Source organism: Panulirus ornatus, chromosome 57, assembly GCF_036320965.1.
Source record: "Panulirus ornatus isolate Po-2019 chromosome 57, ASM3632096v1, whole genome shotgun sequence".
NCBI classification, from domain to species: Eukaryota; Metazoa; Arthropoda; class Malacostraca; order Decapoda; family Palinuridae; genus Panulirus; species Panulirus ornatus.
In genome coordinates, this window is record NC_092280.1 from 6,368,350 (window position 1) to 6,390,781 (window position 22,432).

General features: G+C 38.4%; 1 protein-coding gene across 1 annotated transcript in view; it reads left to right on the forward strand.

The window, feature by feature from the left end:
* Positions 1-517: 517 nt before the first annotated feature.
* Positions 518-22,432, forward strand: part of LOC139766170 (protein O-mannosyl-transferase 2-like) — a 47,454-nt gene continuing 25,539 nt past the window's right edge. The window contains exons 1-9 of the mRNA XM_071694440.1: positions 518-693; positions 2,880-2,984; positions 4,737-4,821; positions 5,795-5,899; positions 9,612-9,720; positions 12,435-12,543; positions 13,698-13,780; positions 18,733-18,919; positions 19,164-19,249. Of these exons, the coding sequence (XP_071550541.1) occupies positions 611-693; positions 2,880-2,984; positions 4,737-4,821; positions 5,795-5,899; positions 9,612-9,720; positions 12,435-12,543; positions 13,698-13,780; positions 18,733-18,919; positions 19,164-19,249 (952 nt within the window). The 5' untranslated portion in view covers positions 518-610. The remainder of the gene's footprint in view (positions 694-2,879; positions 2,985-4,736; positions 4,822-5,794; positions 5,900-9,611; positions 9,721-12,434; positions 12,544-13,697; positions 13,781-18,732; positions 18,920-19,163; positions 19,250-22,432) is intronic.

The window sequence follows — 22,432 nt, forward strand, 5'->3', positions numbered from 1 at the left end:
CTCGGTATTCGAATAGCCATTCTTTTTGCTTGTTTTTGACTATCGGTAGATAAGTGATGAATGAAAAACGAATAACATTATCCTTATCCTGTGCTTTCGTCACGATTGGCGCCTCTGGCATAACACATGGCCACGTCGTCTCCCATCCCTGACAGACGTACGATTCACCGTATATTTTATATTAGTTTGAAATAGAATCCTTCTCATGATATCACTTCAAATCACCTCATATCCATTGTATTCATTAGTAAACTAGAGTTATCAAAATGTATCGTGCGACTCAAGATACCTTCATTACAAAGTGTGATTCCGAAAGGCATTAAAAAACAGAAAAACATGAAAAATATATGTAAAGTTGAACTTCGAGCAATAGATATTCTTCAATTGATTGTATGCATCCTCAAAGGTAGCACGTTCATCTGTAGGTATTTAGTTATCGTCTTCTCTATTTTATAAGATATTTTTTCCGAGAGGGACATTTGCCTGTGGTCATGACAACGTAGGCAAGTGTGTTGGCCAGCTTCACTGTTTCAGACTGCATCTGCCTCACTTGGCGTCTTGAATTTGCTTAGGGTTTTCCATTTGACTGGGATTTGAGTCAGCAGTAGACATGATGACCTGTGAAGAAGAGGCAAACTATTCCGTAGAGACGATTGGCTGTAAGGACATGATAACTAAGAAATGCAAGAAGAGGTAAGATTAAATACTTGTAACGTTTCTTATAGTTAGATGTACTCGTAATTTTGATTGTGATATGTAAGGCATATGTAGACGTTTACCACTGCATTGTATGCTGTAGTCATTTATTTAAATCACTCCCATACCAATGATAATGCGCATGTAAAACCTAACAGGTTTTTTTTTTTTAAACTAAAGAGCGCTTGTATTAGGTTAGCTGTGTAGATATATGTTTAATGAAACCCAGTTGATTACACAGAATCTACAATCAGCAAATTGTACTTGGTAGACGTCACATACCAGTTCTATCCTCTATGGGGCTCTTGAGGGGTTTTGTGGAAAAATAGATAATATATCAATTACTGAATCCCAGGACATTTAGCGAGACAATATCTTCGTCAATGGATGGAAAGTACTAAAAAAAATCGTTACATGACATACAGCAAGGGAGTCCACCATTTCCCTTATCTCGATTGTAGCGCAGTGTTAATGGTACAGCAGTCTCAGAAAAAGGGTCCTGTCTTTATATGACAATACCTCCCCTGATGGCTGTGCCGGACTAGGGGTCATACGCAAACATTTCAGCACAATCACAAGATTTTTGCCTCTGGAGCATGACGTCCCGGCCATCATCCCCCTCACTGGTAATATCAACCCCAACCCAGAGCTGTTAATCTGCCCACAAAGTCAAATCCTCCACATCAAGTGAAGAGCAATACTCCACTCAGATTCTGACCTTCATTGTACATGACACTCGCTCATAAAAGATAATCATGGAACAAACTCCCATGCAACAAACGCCCAGCGCAGCCTATCAACCACTTCCTCCCGCCATAAACACAGTACAAACAACAGCACAAAATACACAGTCCCCCACGTCATAAAGTATGAAGAACCAATGCGAAACACATCCTCACACCGTTCGCCCAGCCTTCACTCCCATTGACATAACCAACGCAATTAAGGCCCAAAAGAACTCCTACGACAAGGCTAACAACATACCAGACCTTCACATTAGATATATCTCTGGGGAAAAAAAAAAAAAAAAAAGAATCCTCGAATTACATCGGTATACCTGGCAGGTAATGTATTATATGAAAGTGGTGATTAAAATTATATGAAAGTGGTGATTGAAAATGTGGAAGCATGCACATTAGCACGAGAGGAGCAATATTCGCACAGGGGTAGTAGTGAATATGTGGAATAGGTGTTTGCTTTGGAAAAGTTGTATGGGAAATATTGAACGAAGGAACGGACTTCAATGAGGCTTCATTTATGGATCAGGAGAAAGCATATGACAGGGTAGACGACGAAAAGAACTAGTTGAGGTGCTCCGAACATCTGGTGTGGAGGGAAAGGTAGATGAAGCAAAGAGTTTGCGAGAGGATGAATCGCTGCAGGGGAGGCTAGTAGGTCTGTGGTCAGGGTATCGTAAGTTACGATGGTTGTTTAATCATGGATGGGATGGTGACTAGTGTGTGTTGAAATGGTTCGAACATATGAAGAGGAGCCCAAAAGGATATCCATTTCAGAAGTGGAGGAAACGAGGTTGAGAGGGGGAACACCAGGGAGATGGAAGGAGAGAATGAAAGGGATTTGTAGTTGTCAACATTCAGGATGGTGAGAGGCGTGCACGGGATAGAGCGAATTGAAGAAGTTAAGTATACAAGGGCAATATGTCGGGCTGAACCAGGGCACATGGAGCGGTCAAGGACCATAAAACGGTGTGTGGGGCATGACTGTGGCTGGCGAGCTATGGTTCCCGTGAATTGTACATATATGACAGACAATGGATATGAGGAAGTGAGGCCGGTTCCCTTCTGCTCCTGGCACTACCTCGCTAGCGAGAGAAGTGGCGATTAAGTATTAATGTGTATATGTATTCATAGTTGCATGTGTCGTGATTGTGAGTGTAATGGAAAATATAATAATCAGTAGTTAGAACAAGTGGACAATGATCAGGAGTAATGTAATCGGTTTACTAACCAGTCAGTAATCACTGATGCGTATTCGAATATCAGTTAATTACGGTCAGGAGTACGTCATGAGTGTCTACTAAACAGTGATTGAGTAGATATCACCGAAAGACTCCTGTTAATTAATCATTGGCAACATTAGGAGTATCTAATTAGTGATCAATATGCAGTGATAAGTCAATGAAAGATTGTGGGTGAGTGATGGGTAATACTTTTCTTTCCCAGATGGCGCATGACGGCTGCGCAGCAGTGGTGGTCTGCGCTCGCCACCCTCACCTTGCTGGCCCTTGCAACCCGTCAGGCCTTCCTTAGCCAGCCATCAGGCACCCTGTACGTACTCTTAACACTTCTTTTAGCTATGCCTCAAACATCATAACGTTCTCTTAGCTATGACCTCAAACAATATAACGTTCTCTTAGCTATGACCTCAAACAACATAACGTTCTTTTAGGTATGCCTCAAACAACATAACGTTCTTTTAGCTATGCCTCATACAACATAACGTTTTTTTAGCTATGCCTCAATATAACGTTCTCTTAGGTATGCCTCATACAACATAACGTTCTTTTAGCTATGCCTCAATATAACGTTCCCTTAGCTATGCCTCAAACAACATAACGTTCTCTTAGCTATGACCTCAAACAATATAACGTTCTCTTAGCTATGACCTCAAACAACATAACGTTCTTTTAGGTATGCCTCAAACAACATAATGTTCTTTTAGCTATGCCTCATACAACATAACGTTCTTTTAGCTATGCCTCAATATAACGTTCTCTTAGCTATGCCTCATACAACATAACGTTCTTTTAGCTATGCCTCAATATAACGTTCCCTTAGCTATGCCTCAAACAACATAACGTTCTCTTAGCTATGACCTCAAACAACATAACGTTCTCTTAGCTATGACCTCAAACAACATAACGTTCTTTTAGCTATGCCTCAAACAACATAACGTTCTTTTAGCTATGCCTCATACAACATAACGTTCTTTTAGCTATACCTCAATATAACGTTCTCTCAGCTATGCCTCAATATAACGTTCTCGTAGCTATGCCTCAATATAACGTTCTCTTAGCTATGCCTCAAACAACATAACGTTCTCTTGGCTACGCCTCAAACAACATAATGCTCCTTTAGCTATGCCTCAAACAACATAACGTTCTTTTAGCTATGCCCATAAGAACGTTTAAGTACTTTTGCGTTCTAGTCAGCCCCCAGGCAATCTGTAGACTGTACGTACTCATAAACATCTTTGTCAGCCATCAGGCAGTCTCTGAGTACTCTACTGTTCTCCAAGACACTCACCAAACACTGTATGTTCTCTCATGTTTTAGCAAGTCCCCATGTACTCTACTTAGTCTAGCATGAAAGCTTAGTACGAAATGGAACATTTGCTTAGCATATGTTATATGAAGGAAACTAGTCAGTTTTGGAACAATTGATTAACAACTGTATAAATCGAAGCTTCGTAACGACTGGGATATTTGATATACAATATTTATTTAAACGAAAGATTTGCCAGATACCGGAACATTTGATTATCAGTTATTTTATAAACGAAAATCTAGAGAAATAGAGAGGAATATTTCCATAACAACAATCATAGAACTCAAAGCAAAGAAATTTGTCTCAAACTTTTCATTTGACAAACGAAAGTTCCTTCAAAAAGTTTCTTCAAATTAACCTTTCACAAACACACCGGGAACGCTCAAGCACTACTATCAAAGTGCTCTTTATAAACCCAGTAATTCCTACATACCAGGTAGATAAGAGTCCTGTAGGACATGATAAAGAGAGCTACTACGTGCAGAAATGTATAGGTGGCAGATTGAACCTTATCATCTATCATAAGAACATTGAACCTTCTCAACACTCCAGTGTAACTTCCCAATTCTCATGCCCTTCTGAAAATATGAAATATAAGGTTTTCATTCCTGCGGAGAGATTATTGAATTACTTAAGTAATATATGTGACTATATGGTGACCATCTTGGTTTGGACGAGTATGACATATTAATGTATTGAGACCCTTACAGTACCTTGTGACATTTCTGATAATGAAGGCTGCCACTCCTGCAGGTGGGATGAAGTTCATTTTGGTACTTTTGCCAACCACTACATCAACAGGACGTTCTACCACGACGTGCACCCACCGCTGGGCAAGGTGAGCCCTCCTTTTGTTTAATCACTCTCCCCTTGTTCCCTCAGTACTCTAGATGTTGGAGTTATGCACCTACGCTGTTGCTTATTGTACTCGCGTCGCCGGAGATGTACATACATGTATGTTGCTGCTGCCACAACACTCCGTTTTGGAGTTATGTGTCTGTTCGTGGCATAGTGCTCTGTTAGAGAACAGAGGTTCTGTTCTTATCTTCGATTATAGATACTGATGCTCAGTCAAGCCCTACGAAGTGTTCTATAGATGTTAAGTCCAGTGAAGGGCCCTACAGTTGTCAGGCCATATGAAGGACCCTACAGATGCCAGGCCATATGAAGGACACAACACATGTCACGTCATGTGAGGATATTACATATGTCAGGCTACATGAAGGGTTATTGCAAATTTCAGGTCGTTTGAAGTATGCTACAGATGTCAGGCCATGTGAAGTGTCCTACAGATGTCATGTGAAGGGTATGACATATTTTAGGCCATGTTAAGGGTACTACAGATGTCAGGCCAGGTGAAGGGTCCTTCAGAAAACAGGCCATATGAAGGGCCTTAGAGAAGTCATGCCATATGAGGGTACTGTGGAAGGGAGACCACATGAAGGGTACTTTGGAAAGCCCTTTTAAGGGTACATAGGAGTGTGTACATGGGAAGGACAGATGATGGTCCTCAGGGATGGTGATATCAGGTGATGTTCTTGTTGGTATGGTGTGTGGTGTTGTGTGGATGTGATTGCTGTAGTCAGTGGTACACTGTACAATGTTGGTCATTTGATTTCATTACTCTTAATTCATTATTATTCGTTATGCAATGATGGCATTTTTTGTAGATGAATTTGTGGTCTAATATCATTTCAGTGTTTTTTGGTATTTAATGATTATTTATAAGAAATAAAGTTACTAAGAAGTATAATTCTAATTGTAAGTGTTGCCACTGATGGCTTGAGTAATAAGATGTAGCTGTCCGGCAGATGGCAATAGCTGGCGTAGCCTACCTGGCTGGCTACAACGGGACATTCGACTTCCAGATGGGCAAGCTCTACACCCACGATGTAAACTACACCGCCATAAGATCAGTGAGTTTCTCTCTCTCTCTCTCTCTCTCTCTTAGAGGAAACCGTAAAGTTAAACAACCTATTTAGGAGAATTAACTGTGGAAAGTGAATTCCACATTTATGAAACAGGTTAAAAGGGTTTTTGTGAAGTGTTCTAAATGAAGACTAGGTAATTGACAGTGGACAGGGACAGTGGGTGACTGACAGGAATGATGTACCTGTTGACAGAAGCTGTTAATGGACACAGAAAAGCAGATATACTTTAGGGAAAGTACCTAGAAAAGCAGATATACTTTGGGGAAGGTACGTAGAAAAGCAGATACACTTTGGGAAGGGTACGAACTTGGAAGTTTGAATGAGAAGTTATTTGAAACATGGGATAAATGACAGCAGTTTGAAGATTAGGGTTATTTATAAGGTAAGAGTATGATACATATTAGAAGGGTTAGTTGAACATTACAGAGAAGGAGGCGAGAAAAATAAAGAGCCTGAAGAATGAAAAACTTGGAGACGTAGATGGCGTGGCGAGGGAGATGGTGAAGAGCAAAGATATGACTGCTGTGGCATGGATTTCGACTGTGCATGTAACTTAGCATGGTAAAACATTCAAGTGCCTGATAACTAGATGAGATGTATCTTATTCCCATTTTATAAAAGTTAAGGGAATAAGAAAGGTTGAAAGATAAACAGGCTGTCATGGTGCGTGATAAATTGTAACGTGTTAGAAGGATTAGTAAACCCCTTGTGGCGGGTGAAAATTTTAATGATAATCATTTCAGTTTATATGGAAATTATATATTCATTGTATGATGTATTTGTATTATTTGTTGCTGTTTGTTGAGTTTTACGGCCATCGACCTACGATGAAGGTCATTAGGCTTGCAACCCTATTTAATGTATGACTGAAGTCATTATACCTAAATACCTATTCTAAGAAAATAAAAAAATACATATAAAGAAGTATAATTCTGATTTGTAACAGACAATTGTATCATATTTTTTTTAAAAAGACTCGTCCTGATGCACTGGATTAGGGTGCGATTCTGTATTGTTGGAACAATAACAGTACCCTGGCGGCATGTACGGAACCTCGTACTCTCGATCCCTCTGCCTTCTTCACCTTTAAGCCACCTTGATGTGGCACGTATTACATGGTGTCAGGTGAGCAGACGTCTCACGTGCTTCTGGCTATAGAGAGGAGCCATTTGTGTGAGGTGGAAGAAAGTTGGTGGCAAGAACTGAGGTGCTGTGAGGTGGCAGTCTCCCGGCGCCATTGCAGTGGTCGCCTCGAACGTTCGTTCACCTTAAAACCACCTTGACATGGCACTTATCACATGGTGCCAGGTGTCCCGACGTCTCACGTGCTTCTGGCTATAAGGAGGAGCCACTCATGGGAGGGGGAAGAAGGTTGGTGGCAAGAATTGAGGTGCTATGAGGTGGTAGTCTCCCCGCGCCATTGCAGTGGTCGCCGGGAACGCTCAGGATGGACGTCCAAGGAAGCCGACTTCCTGAACTCCTGATATTATCAGTTAAGTCCAAGGAAGCTGACTTCCTGAACCTCTGATATTATCAGGTAAGACAGCAGAGCACTGGAGAAGATTCCGCCTGGAATTTGAGATGTATCTCCTGAGTTCTGAGAAAGATGAGGTGAAGATTGCCTTATGCCAAACTATGGTGGAAGAGAGCTGCTAGATATATATATATATATATATATATATATATATATATATATATATATATAGAGAGAGAGAGAGAGAGAGAGAGAGAGAGAGAGAGAGCTACCTGTAGAGGAAGCTGATGAAAAAAGAAATACAAGACTTATAGATAAGTTGCAAGACTATTTTGAGCCAAAGAAGAATGTCACTTATGAAAGATACGTTTTTCATAGTAAGAGTCCAACAGGCTGATGAAACTATTAATAGTTTTGTTACTGACATAAGAAAGAAGCTGTAAACTATAAGTTTGGTACCTTGAATGATGAAATGATCAGAGACAAAATTATATGTGGCATCGATGATGACAAGCTAAGTGGACGGATTTTGAGGAAAGGCTGATTTATATAAGATGAAAGCGAAGAGGTACCTGTTGCTTATTGATTATTACAGCAAATATATTGAGTTTGACTTGTTAGAAAATACTCATTCCATTGCTGTTGTGAAATATTGTATCATTTTGCTAGACATGTAATACCTCAGACTATTCAGAGACAATGGCCCACAGTTTACAGCTGTTGAATTTAAAGAATTCCTTAAGTCATATGGAATAGACCACACAACTTCATCACTGTATTATCCAAAAAGTAAGTAATGGCCTGACAGAAAAAAGTGTACAGACAGTATAGAATCTGATGAAGAAGGCAGCCAAAGAGGGCAAGGATCCTTATCTCATTGTGCTGGATTATAGAAATACTCCTGTTGTGGGGACACCAAGCCCCAGTCAGTTATTGTTTGGTAGAAGACGAGCCACACTCCCCACTTCTGAAGCCTTGTTACGACCAGAGACACAAGACCCACTGACTATCAGACACCTACTTCAAGGCTCGCAAGATAGGCAGAAAATTAATTATGATAGCTCTAACTTATTGCCTGAACTGGAAGGGGGAAATGTGGTTATAATCAATGATGGCACAAGTAAGGAGTTATAAAAGGGTAAAGTGGTTGCTCCTAGATCATATTTGGTCAGATTTACAGGAGAAATAGGCAGCAACTGCATAAGACAGCAGAAAATACAAATTCTCTATAACATGCTGGTGGTTATGATGAATTAACTGATGGATGTCATGAAGGAGAGGGTTCTGTGACACCAGGAATCAACCGTAGACGAGCTGAACTGGAAGAAGTGTCAAGTGCAGAGGACACAAATGGGGAAGGTACACCAAAGAGGGGTAAGCATAATTCCAGTGAGATTAGAACATTTAGAGGTAGACTAGTACAATCCCCAAAGAGGCTAGATCTATAAATGTATGATGTAAAAATAATCTTTGTACTTTGCATATCTATGAGTAATGTTGTGTAGTTTATTTGGTATTATTTATTTTTATTTTATTTCTGTTTATTTTTCTTGTTTAGGGGAAAGATGTAATGATTATTCCAGTTTATATTGAAATTATATTTTCATTGTATGACATTATGTTTGTATTGTTGCTTTTGTAGCTGGCAATTATATCATATTTCTTTTAAAAAGACATGTCATGATGCATAGGATTAAGGGGCAATTCTGTATTGGAACAATAACTATATCTTGGCGCCTCTAATGGAAATCCCTTCTTCTCCTTAAAGCCACCTTGACATGGCATATATTACAAAAACCAAGGCAACCCAAATAAAACATTAGAAACCATAATGGGGAGGCTGCATTTGAAAGGTGAATGAAGGAAACAGATTAATCAAGTAGGTTCACTGGGGAGGAAGGGAAATTTTTGAGAGATTTTAGAGAAGCAAAAAACAAACAAAAACAGAAAGCTATTCCATAAATTCATCAGAAGTAAATGTTCATTTCAGAAACAAATGCATAGGCTAGGGAATGTGATTAAGGGTTTTCCTTGCGATGCAGAAGGGGACTTAAATGACAAGATGGGGTAACTTATATTGCAGTGAGAGATTCACTTGGCTAAGGGTGTTGAACTGGGAAGGTTTAGGTTAGGTTTGCTTGGGAACTTTTGCCCTGTTGTTTTCCAGTGTCTCAGTTTATGATGCAGAGGATGTAGTCAGCTGATTGCCAGAGTATGTTGCAGATGATGGCTGTGGTGGGATCCTCCCTGGTGCCCCTGGCCTTCCTCCTGGTGTGGGAGCTGTCCAACTCCCTCAGTGCTGCTGTCTTGGCTTCCATTTGCATCCTCTGTGGTAATTACATATTTTTACAATATGGGAATGGTTTTCTACACTTATGGGAACCTAGCTCATGAACTTTCTCTGCTATTGTATGTCTTTCAGACTTCCCTCTTATTTCTGCATTTACATCACTTACGTTACTCCAGTTTATCCAGAATTCTGATTCCATGAAAAGTCTTCTTCAAATCATTTCTTAGCATTCTTTAGCTTGAATTTGTGCTATGGTCTGTGTTTACACTTTCCTGAAATCTTTGAAAGAAATGCTGTATGTCTACATTTTCTGATTGATTTAAAATCTCTAAAGCCGGGATCAAGTATCTGAAGTGGTTTACTTTCCCATTTGCTTCTTTTCTTATGTATCTCCGTGCTGTTAATATTTCTTTCATTTTTACTTTGAAATATGAAATGTCCAGATACATCTGCACAAATGTTTCAAAGAAAACTTGATAGATGACTAAAGTTGAGTCCTGATGAATCTCTGATTGTGAGGTGTATGTGCTTAGTATTAATGCTGTCATTCCTCAAGCACAACACATGGTGAATGGTGAGCACTGAGTGCTATCCCTGTCATAGCAAAATCCCAATGTAGGTGCTTGTAGGTAAGTAGGCACACTTTCAGTTTTCATTCTGTAGAATGGGAAGAGTGATGAACTAAATATATTTGTTGATTTAGTCATATAACAAGAATTGCAGATCAGCAGACGAACAAGAGTAAGAAGTCTGAGATACTGAACCCAAAGCTGGTGATGCACATGTCAACAAGAGAGCTGTACACTGTTTCCTACTCATGTTAAGATTCTCCTCACGCATCTAAATATTTTCATTAAACGAGTATATCATCATAACGTTTTTTTATTTATTTATTTATACTTTGTCGCTGTCTCCTGCGTTAGCAAGGTAGCACAAGGAAACAGAGGAAAGAATGGCCAAACCCTCCCACGTACACATGTATATACATACCCGTCCACACACATTCATACCTATACAGTTCAACGTATACATATATGTACATACACAGACATATACATATTTATGCACATGTACATAATTCATACTTGCTGCCTTTATTCATTCCTGTCGCCACCCCGCCACACATGAAATGACAACCCCCTCCCCCACATGCGTGCGAGGTAACACTAAGAAAAGACAACAGAGTCCACATTCATTCACACTCATTCTCTAGCTGTCATGTATAATGCACCGAAACCACAGCTCTTATGGAAGTAAATACAGTTTACTATATAGAATTAGATGAAGATGTGATACAACAGTGTATGTCTGCAGATTGAATGACTTATCTTTCATTCTTATGATCTAAAGTAGAAGGATATCATGGATGTAATTATAGATATAAATTGAAATAGTTATCTTACAAACAAAGACCACAGGACTGTTTCAGAATAAACTAAAACAAATATTGAACATAATTACTATGGAAAATGTGTGGTACTAAAAAAAATGAAGGTGGACAAATAGTAAAGAATGGAAAAACAATTAGCAATAATCAAAAAGAGGACAGAAGACCTTGAAGTAAGAATAAGAAATTCTGAAAAGGAGCAAGTTGAAACATATAGAAGAAAATAAAGACTGAAAGAAGATTGAGTATCTAAAAGCATGGTACAGAGCCCAAAATGTTCACATATGTCCTTTTTGTCCACCTTTCCTTGCTCATTCTCTCCATATGTCCGAATCATTTCAGCACACACCCTTTGGCCCTCTCAACCACACTTTCTGTTGCCACTTCTCTCTCCTACCCTTTCGTAACTTTGTCAAACCACATCACACACGTCCTCAGACTTCTCATTTTCATCACATCCACTTTCTTCCACACTACCTTATCTATAACCCTTGTCTTGCATTCATACAGTATTATTGGGACTGCTGTACCTTCAGACATACTCATTTTTGCCTTCCCAGACAACAATCTCTCCTTCCACACATTCTTTAGCACTCCCACAACCTTCATACCCCTCAACCACCCTATAACCCACCATATTATTATTATTACTTTGATTTTTTTATTATTCCTTCATTTATAAAAAGGGAATTGAAATGAAGTTAGAGGTAAATCAGCTGCATTATATATTATGTTTTGAATGTTTTATTAGTATGTAGTACATCTAGATATTGCTTTTATTATACTAGCTTTATTTTTATATACATTAATGATTATATGATCATAACCATCTATTATTTTCTTTGTCCTCCACTTCGTTGTTGCTTTTATTATGTGAAAGGTAAGTGTCCAATTACCAATTGCCAAAATCCACAGCTTGGTGTTTGGTCCTAGATTCATGCGAGATCTTGTCACTGGTAGGAAAGCATACATGATGTGCCCATCTTGACTCATGCAAAAACATGATGTAACTTAACGAAAGTGCCATTTTACTGTAAAGGCAAATATGAGAATCTTGAGAATATACCATTTTCACCATCCATTTGAGGCATGGGGTTCACAAATATGAGCTCTTTCATTAATTTGAAATAATCAGATGTCCAGGTGTGGAAATTGGTATATGGTAAGCAGATCTTTAGGTCTTCTCTTTTATTTACATTTTAATGCACTGATATTTTCTTCGTTGTTTTACAGCCACACTTACCTATTAATTTGCTGAAATATTCATTAGCTTAACACATTTGTTCCTATTTTCTCATACCATTTTTATTGTCAATAAAAAACATGTTCACTCGTTATGTTTACATACAACATATTCATTATATGGCAGACACGTTTCTTCACCGCCTCAACACCTTGATTGTGCTGGACCCACTGTTGCTGGCCTCAATTATGGCAGCCATCTATGGCACCATCAAGTTTCACAACCAACGACACAGGTACCTCCTGACTTGAGCCCATTCTTTTACTTCATTTATCAAACTGATGCATTTGGGGTGTGATTCAGATGCAGTCAGTTGATATTGTTAACTATTATTAGTAAGTATGTAATATTATATTTGCACAGTACAGAAGTTTATTCTCCTGCAGACTCATCACTTGAACTTTCTTGACTTTTTAAACTTTTGTATCTTATCAGCTTATGGCTTATACAATTTCATTGAGCTTATTCCATTCATCCACCACTCTGATACAGGTAGAGTACTTCTTTACATATTCATTGCATGGTGTCTCATTGCATCATGATGTTGATCTTTCTTTGCATCTTTTGAAGCACAGATCACTGTTGACATTGTCAAACTTATTTAGAAAGGTTGATATCAAGTCACCTTTACTCTTCTCTCTTTATTGTTGGGCAAAATTATGGCCACTAACCTCTCTAGTACCATCTTTTTTTCTGTGAATGATTTATTGAACATTTTCTAGTCCATGTACTCAAGTGCAGCTCTAATATTTTTCAAAAGACAGTTCGTTTCTTTTACAGTACTCCTAAAATGGAGCTCTGGTGTACAATTGTTGCATCCCTTCACTTTGGCAAGTGTGTCTCTTCATGCATTTATACCATCACAGGATGTTGTATACTGTATTGTTCTTGTTTTAGGCCTTTTTCTTTTAGTCCTCACATTGTCTTAAGAACTGTAGATTACCTTTGTTCTTGATGTACGCACTATGTTTATTGATGAAAACAATAATGCAAGGAAAGTATTGAAAGTAGTTCACAGTACCATTAAAAGAAACAATAACACCAAAGCAGGTGGCTTTTCTTAGGCCAGGATGTTGGATGAAATGGTGCTTTGTTATTGGCCAGTTTATAGTAGAAAGCACCAGTAATGGACAATTCTGACTGCGACACATCTCAATGTCTGGGTCCCTGATTTCTTTGTATCTCTGTTAAACCTGTCTGGATGAGTACAGCTGTCCAGAAGAACATAAGTTAAAGTATTAATGTACTTTTGATTCTTAGTATATGTTTACTGTACATTCATGGGACCTCATCTCATTTAGACTCCGGTATACCATTTACATTTGCAGTCTCTTCAGTAGTTTATTCCATTTGTCCACTACTTTTATATTTACTTCTTTTGTTTCCCAGGACGATCAAGAAGGTGGACTTGGATGCTGGAGCAGTGTTAGATGGGTTTGACCCTAGCCAAGAGCCACTGCTGGTGAGGAATGGTGATTATGTGATGCTAACCCACAGTGAAACGGGCCGTTTCCCTCAGGTCCCATGGCCATCGGGCACCCATCACTAAGAGACATTTTCAAGTCTGTGGCTATGGAGATGTAAGATATCTATATGTGAATTGCATGAAAGTGGACAATGTGAATGCACAACATTGAGTCATATACTAAAAGTTAAAGATTTCATTTAATTTTTCCAAAACCTGTCTGGATGAGTACAGCTGTCCAGAAGAACATAAGTTAAAGTATTAATGTACTTTTGATTCTTAGTATATGTTTACTGTACATTCATGGGACCTCATCTCATTTAGACTCCGGTATACCATTTACATTTGCAGTCTCTTCAGTAGTTTATTCCATTTGTCCACTACTTTTATATTTACTTCTTTTGTTTCCCAGGACGATCAAGAAGGTGGACTTGGATGCTGGAGCAGTGTTAGATGGGTTTGACCCTAGCCAAGAGCCACTGCTGGTGAGGAATGGTGATTATGTGATGCTAACCCACAGTGAAACGGGCCGTTTCCCTCAGGTCCCATGGCCATCGGGCACCCATCACTAAGAGACATTTTCAAGTCTGTGGCTATGGAGATGTAAGATATCTATATGTGAATTGCATGAAAGTGGACAATGTGAATGCACAACATTGAGTCATATACTAAAAGTTAAAGATTTCATTTAATTTTTCCAAAACCTGTCTGGATGAGTACAGCTGTCCAGAAGAACATAAGTTAAAGTATTAATGTACTTTTGATTCTTAGTATATGTTTACTGCCTTGTCTCAGTAAAACTTCATCTCATTATATTTATGTTATTGCATCTCTGTGTTGCTGTCACATCACTTTAATTCAGGATGGTACAGGGGGGCCCTTCGAGACATGGCAGTTGATAATAGCAGGTGTAGAGGTCGGAGAGCCATTGGCCATCATCAACCAAGACTTTATGCTGAAACATCACAAGATGAACTGTTTCCTCAAAGCCAATGAGAAGGTCCAGCTGCCCAAGGAATGGTGAATTCTCACCTGCTTCTGTCTGTAGCCTGCATTGGACAGTTCATTTGAGGACAGAGAAGTGACAGTGTTACAGGGGAGACAGAATTAAATCCAGTTAGAACATTTACTAGTTTGAAACATAAACTATCTTTATGGAACCAGTAGACATTTTTTATGAAGTATTGTTATTACAGAATTTAGTAAAGGGAGTAATAAGTTGAAGTAAAATTGATAACAAGCATTACAGGGTAATGTCTTATTTGCATAATGTGGTCATGTGGAACTTGCCTATCTATTTGCTTGTCTGTATAACTGACACCCATTCATTCCGTGAGCTCCCTGGCACTGCAAAAGTCTCCATAACTGGTAAGCTTTAGTGCCTCACCAGTAACAGGCCACTGGGATAGGACATCTCCTAAAATGTCTGCCTAATGTTTTTCAACCTACTACTTTTCCATAATGCTTCTTTCAGATGTTCCTAACTACTACTTTTTACTAGTGTGTCTACCTAATGGAACATGGTCGATGATAGGTGGTCAAAAAGGCATATAGTTCCAGAGATGAAATCACAAGGAGGAGGAAAAGCATGCTGAAGAAGAGATAGCTAGGTTTATTGGGGAAATTTTGAAGTGTAGAGATTTTTTAGATGGAAATGCTAGCAAATAAATTGTGCTTAGTTACAATATAGGTATTTGGTGTGTGAAGGTTAAGTTGTAAAAAAAATTGGAGAGAAAAAAAGAGAAATGATGGAGATGAGCCACTTTATTGTCATCCTTCTCTTGAATCATTCTGTGTTCTCATCGTAGCAACCTTGATAACTAAACTTGTAGTTGCACCATTACCACTAACTTTGCTGTTCCTGTAAGAAAATCTTTTTGTAGAAATATTGCCATACCTACATACTTGCCATAGGAGTCATTAATGTATAAAAGCTGGTATTGCCTGTAGAGGCTACTTGAGATGAAACTATGTTCTTTCATCAAACTCACTTTTTCCTCATCCCAGGTCTCCTCATATGATCTTTCTTACAGATAGTGAATAGCATTGCAGATTTAGAATGCATTACTATGTCAATTTTGTTGCAACATCATTGTAAAACTCTTATATTAATTACAATTAGTGATAACACACATACTCAGAAATATTAGATCTAGAATGCAAATAATGTCAAGAAAGTCAATATTGTCTTGGATGCCAGTAACATCTAGGATGCCAGTAACATGTAGAATATTTCCAGTAATATCTAGGATGCCAGTAACATCTAGGATGCCAGTAACATCTAGGATGCCAGTAACATGTAGAATATTTCCAGTAATATCTAGGATGCCAGTAACATGTAGAATATTTCCAGTAATATCTAGGATGCCAGTAACATCTAGGATGCCAGTAACATGTAGAATATTTCCAGTAATATCTAGGATGCCAGTAACATCTAGGATGCCAGTAACATGTAGAATATTTCCAGTAATATCTAGGATGCCAGTAACATCTAGGATGCCAGTAACATGTAGAATATTTCCAGTAATATCTAGGATGCCAGTAACATGTAGAATATTTCCAGTAATATCTAGGATGCCAGCATTATCCAGGATGCCAGAAATATCTAGAATGTCTGTAATTTTTAGGATGCCAGTATAGTAATATCCATGATGCCAGTAATGTTGAGGATGTCAATAATCATACTGGAAATATCTAGAATGTCTGTAATTTTTAGGATGCCAGTATAGTAATATCCATGATGCCAGTAATGTTGAGGATGTCAATAATCATACTGGAAATATCTAGAATGTCTGTAATTTTTAGGATGCCAGTATAGTAATATCCATGATGCCAGTAATGTTGAGGATGTCAATAATCATACTGGAAATATCTAGAATGTCTGTAATTTTTAGGATGCCAGTATAGTAATATCCATGATGCCAGTAATGTTGAGGATGTCAATAATCATGCCAGTAATGTCTTTGTATCCAGTAGTGTCAAGGGTCCTAGTATGTTTAGGATCCCTGTAACATCTTGGATCCCAGTGGTGTCTTAAGATGCTAATAACGTCTAGGATACCTATAATATCTAGGATGCCAGCATTATCCAGGATGCCAGAAATATCTAGAATGTCAATAATCATGCCAGTAATGTCTTTGTATCCAGTAGTGTCAAGGGTCCTAGTATGTTTAGGATCCCTGTAACATCTTGGATCCCAGTGGTGTCTTAAGATGCTAATAACGTCTAGGATACCTATAATATCTAGGATGCCAGCATTATCCAGGATGCCAGAAATATCTAGAATGTCTGTAATTTTTAGGATGCCAGTATAGTAATATCCATGATGCCAGTAATGTTGAGGATGTCAATAATCATACTGGAAATATCTAGAATGTCTGTAATTTTTAGGATGCCAGTATAGTAATATCCATGATGCCAGTAATGTTGAGGATGTCAATAATCATACTGGAAATATCTAGAATGTCAATAATCATGCCAGTAATGTCTTTGTATCCAGTAGTGTCAAGGGTCCTAGTATGTTTAGGATCCCTGTAACATCTTGGATCCCAGTGGTGTCTTAAGATGCTAATAACGTCTAGGATACCTATAATATCTAGGATGCCAGCATTATCCAGGATGCCAGAAATATCTAGAATGTCAATAATCATGCCAGTAATGTCTTTGTATCCAGTAGTGTCAAGGGTCCTAGTATGTTTAGGATCCCTGTAACATCTTGGATCCCAGTGGTGTCTTAAGATGCTAATAACGTCTAGGATACCTATAATATCTAGGATGCCAGTAACATCTAGGATGCCAGTAACATCTAGGATGCCAGTAACATCTAGGATGCCAGTAACATGTAGAATATTTCCAGTAATATCTAGGATGCCAGCATTATCCAGGATGCCAGAAATATCTAGAATGTCTGTAATTTTTAGGATGCCAGTATAGTAATATCCATGATGCCAGTAATGTTGAGGATGTCAATAATCATGCCAGTAATGTCTTTGTATCCAGTAGTGTCAAGGGTCCTAGTATGTTTAGGATCCCTGTAACATCTTGGATCCCAGTGGTGTCTTAAGATGCTAATAACGTCTAGGATACCTATAATATCTAGGATGCCAGTAATGTGTAGGATGCCAGTATAGTAATATCCATGATGCCAGTAATGTTGAGGATGTCAATAATCATACTGGAAATATCTAGAATGTCTGTAATTTTTAGGATGCCAGTATAGTAATATCCATGATGCCAGTAATGTTGAGGATGTCAATAATCATGCCAGTAATGTCTATGTATCCAGTAGTGTCAAGGGTCCTAGTATGTTTAGGATCCCTGTAACATCTTGGATCCCAGTGGTGTCTTAAGATGCTAATAACGTCTAGGATACCTATAATATCTAGGATGCCAGTAACATGTAGAATATTTCCAGTAATATCTAGGATGCCAGCATTATCCAGGATGCCAGAAATATCTAGAATGTCTGTAATTTTTAGGATGCCAGTTATGTTTAGGATTTTAATATCATCTCAGATGCCAGTAATGTCAGGATGGCAGTAATGTTTAGGATTCCAGTAATGTCCAGGGTACCAGTATGTCCAAGATGCCAGTAATGTGTAGGATGCCAGTATAGTAATATCCATGATGCCAGTAATGTTGAGGATGTCAATAATCATACTGGAAATATCTAGAATGTCAATAATCATGCCAGTAATGTCTTGAATGTTAGCAGTGTTAAGGATACCAGTAATGTCTAGGATATCAGTAATGTCTCAAATGCCATTATTCTACAATGACAGTAATTTGTTTTCAGGATGTTTGTTTAACATTTACACAATTAAGAATGTGAGTGTTTACGCACATTAGGCTCTCACACTTTTCCTAGGAAAGTTGTTTGTTCTACTTTGAAATACTATTCTTATACATAATTGTTTTTCCAGAAATATTGTTCTTAAGCATATTAATGAACTGATAAAGTTACTTATGTCTATTGTAAGATTAAGTTTAGATTGGCTCTTCTGTATGAAGGTAAATTTATGATAGTTTGTGGTGAACAGTGGCAGGTGTTGCCTCACACAGTGGCCCGTGGGGCAGTGCTTATCCTGCTGCCTGTAGCTGTCTACCTCTCCTCGTTTGTCATCCATTTTTGGATACTCACAAAATGGTAAGTTTTCTATATGATTGACTTTTTATTGAAGATAGTTTTATTTAAGGAAAAAATAACTTAATTAGAGGGAAATATAATCAGAGGATTAATAACAGCATCTCTTTAGTAAAGCCTGTAGTATGTACTTTTCTTTTTTATGTACTTGTCACAGAGGTTACATATAATATAACAGAAGTTATTGTCTAACTGCAGTATCTTGAAAAGTTTTTCCCTGATGTTTATATGTTTTCATTTGTTTCAGGAGTGTTAATGGTGGTGGCTTCTACCATACCAAATTCTTTGCTGCATTCGACAACACAGAGTATGACAGCGTCAGTTTCCCTGAATGTATGTTTACATAAGTACCGAGTGAATATCACACTGGGAAAGAATGCCTGTTCCAAGTCATATACACAAAATATTTCGTTGATGTATCTTGCTGAGTGTACTTTCTTTTTCCTTATTAACAGTCATGTAGGGTGGATGATGGTAGAATACAACCCCTATCTTTCCCACTTGTTGTAGCAGGTGACTAGGATCCTTGGTCAAAGAGGATTGGGAGTGGGAGTCTAGAAATCCTCTCTTGTGTTATCACTGCCCGTAAGTAGAAACAGGAGGGGCTAATTGAAAAATTTTTCTCAAAAGCTCGTTTATTCCTGATACTTCCTTGTTTAGGCAAGAAAGAAAAGCACTGATCTTCAATATTACAAAAACACATTCACCTTAGCACAAGACCCTTCATGCCCAAGATGCATTTTCCACACCAAAGATAATGAAAACTTATTTCCCAGGTGTCTTGCACTTGCCCAACAAAGACATGCACACAACATTACCACACTTTTTTACTTATAGCCCTGTAACCCGCTCCCTGAGCACTATGGGAGCCTTGTAGCAGGGGATTCTATGGCAAATAGAAAAGTATATATTTGTATATTCAGAATGATGTATGAACACAAACTTCTGAGGCTCAGAAACCTCAAAAAGTCATATAATTTCAGGTCTTAGGACCTGATTCCAAAACTGAGAAAATCCTCCAAAATTCAGAAATTTGGATTGCCTGCAGGTGTCATTCTTGCCAGTCTTATGACCTTTCCATTATAGTGTACTGCATTCATAATTACTTTGTTTATTTGAAGTTTCAGTGCTTTTTTGTTACTATATATTGTACATGTGTACAATGTGCATGTCATTTCTACATTTTGATTACAGAACTAAAAAATACAGAAAGGACCAGGTCCCAAGGAATCTGAATCTTAGAAGTTACATTGTATTTTATATGCATTTTCATTTATAAGTACTCCAGAACCACTTCCTAAGAAAGATTCTTGATGTCACCCAGGACCCATTTCCAGAGGCTCTTGCAACCCAAGGCAGTGCTGCTTTCAGTATCAGGGCATTTTGGACTTCTTTGGCATGACTGTACTCCCAATAATACAGTCACCCCCTTTTTTAATAAGTTCCACTGCAATACCATCCAAAACCTGCTGCCTTGCCGGCTTTCATCTTCCGCAAAGCTTTTACTACCTCTTCTCTGATTACCAAATCATTTTCCCTAACCCTCTCACTTTGCACACCACCTCGACCAAAACACCCTATATCTGCCACTCTATCATCAAACACATTCAACAAACCTTCAAAATACTCACTCCATCTCCTTCTCACATCACCACTACTTATCACCTCCCCATTTGCGCCCTTCACTGAAGTTCCCATTTGCTCCCTTGTCTTACGCACTTTATTTACCTCCTTCCAGAACATCTTTTTATTCTCCCTGAAATTTAATGATACTCTCTCACCCCAACTCTCATTTGCCCTCTTTTTCACCTCTTGCACCTTTCTCTTGACCTCCTGTCTCTTTCTTTTATACATCTCCCACTCAATTGCATTTTTTCCCTGCAAAAATCGTCCAAATGCCTCTGTCTTCTCTTTCACTAATAATCTTACTTCTTCATCCCACCACTCACTATCCTTTCTAATCAACCCACCTCCCACTCTTTTCATGCCACAAGCATCTTTTGCACAATCCATCACTGATTCCCTAAATACATCCCATTCCTCCCCCACTCCCCTTACTTCCATTGTTCTCACCTTTTTCCATTCTGTACTCAGTCTCTCCTGGTACTTCCTCACACAAGTCTCCTTCCCAAGCTCACTTACTCTCACCACCCTCTTCACCCCAACATTCACTCTTCTTTTCTGAAAACCCATACAAATCTTCACCTTAGCCTCCACAAGATAATGATGTTTTGGCTCTGAGTGAAACGAAGCTCAAGGGTAAAGGGGAAGAGTGGTTTGGGAATGTCTTGGGAGTAAAGTCAGGGGTTAGTGAGAGGACAAGAGCAAGGGAAGGAGTAGCAGTACTCCTGAAACAGGAGTTGTGGGAGTATGTGATAGAATGTAAGAAAGTAAATTCTCGATTAATATGGGTAAAACTGAAAGTTGATGGAGAGAGATGGGTGATTATTGGTGCATATGCACCTGGGCATGAGAAGAAAGATCATGAGAGGCAAGTGTTTTGGGAGCAGCTGAATGAGTGTGTTAGTGGTTTTGATGCATGAGACCAGGTTATAGTGATGGGTGATTTGAATGCAAAGGTGAGTAATGTGGCAGTTGAGGGAATAATTGGTATACATGGGGTGTTCAGTGTTGTAAATGGAAATGGTGAAGAGCTTGTAGATTTATGTGCTGAAAAAGGACTGGTGATTGGGAATACCTGGTTTAAAAAGCGAGATATACATAAGTATACGTATGTAAGTAGGAGAGATGGCCAGAGAGCGTTATTGGATTACGTGTTAATTGACAGGCGCGCGAAAGAGAGACTTTTGGATGTTAATGTGCTGAGAGGTGCAATTGGAGGGATGTCTGATCATTATCTTGTGGAGGCTAAGGTGAAGATTTGTATGGGTTTTCAGAAAATAAATATAAATATGATAAATAAAGCAGGAAATAAGTTAGAAGCATTATATGATTAATATATCATTCATGTCAGTAATATGAGCATATCGAAAAGAAAATTGAGAGAAAAAAAGAGAAATGATGGAGATGAGCCACTTTATTGTCATCCTTCTCTTGAATCATTCTGTGTTCTCATCGTAGCAACCTTGATAACTAAACTTGTAGTTGCACCATTACCACTAACTTTGCTGTTCCTGTAAGAAAATCTTTTTGTAGAAATATTGCCATACCTACATACTTGCCATAGGAGTCATTAATGTATAAAAGCTGGTATTGCCTGTAGAGGCTACTTGAGATGAAACTATGTTCTTTCATCAAACTCACTTTTTCCTCATCCCAGGTCTCCTCATATGATCTTTCTTACAGATAGTGAATAGCATTGCAGATTTAGAATGCATTACTATGTCAATTTTGTTGCAACATCATTGTAAAACTCTTATATTAATTACAATTAGTGATAACACACATACTCAGAAATATTAGATCTAGAATGCAAATAATGTCAAGAAAGTCAATATTGTCTTGGATGCCAGTAACATCTAGGATGCCAGTAATGTCTTTGTATCCAGTAGTGTC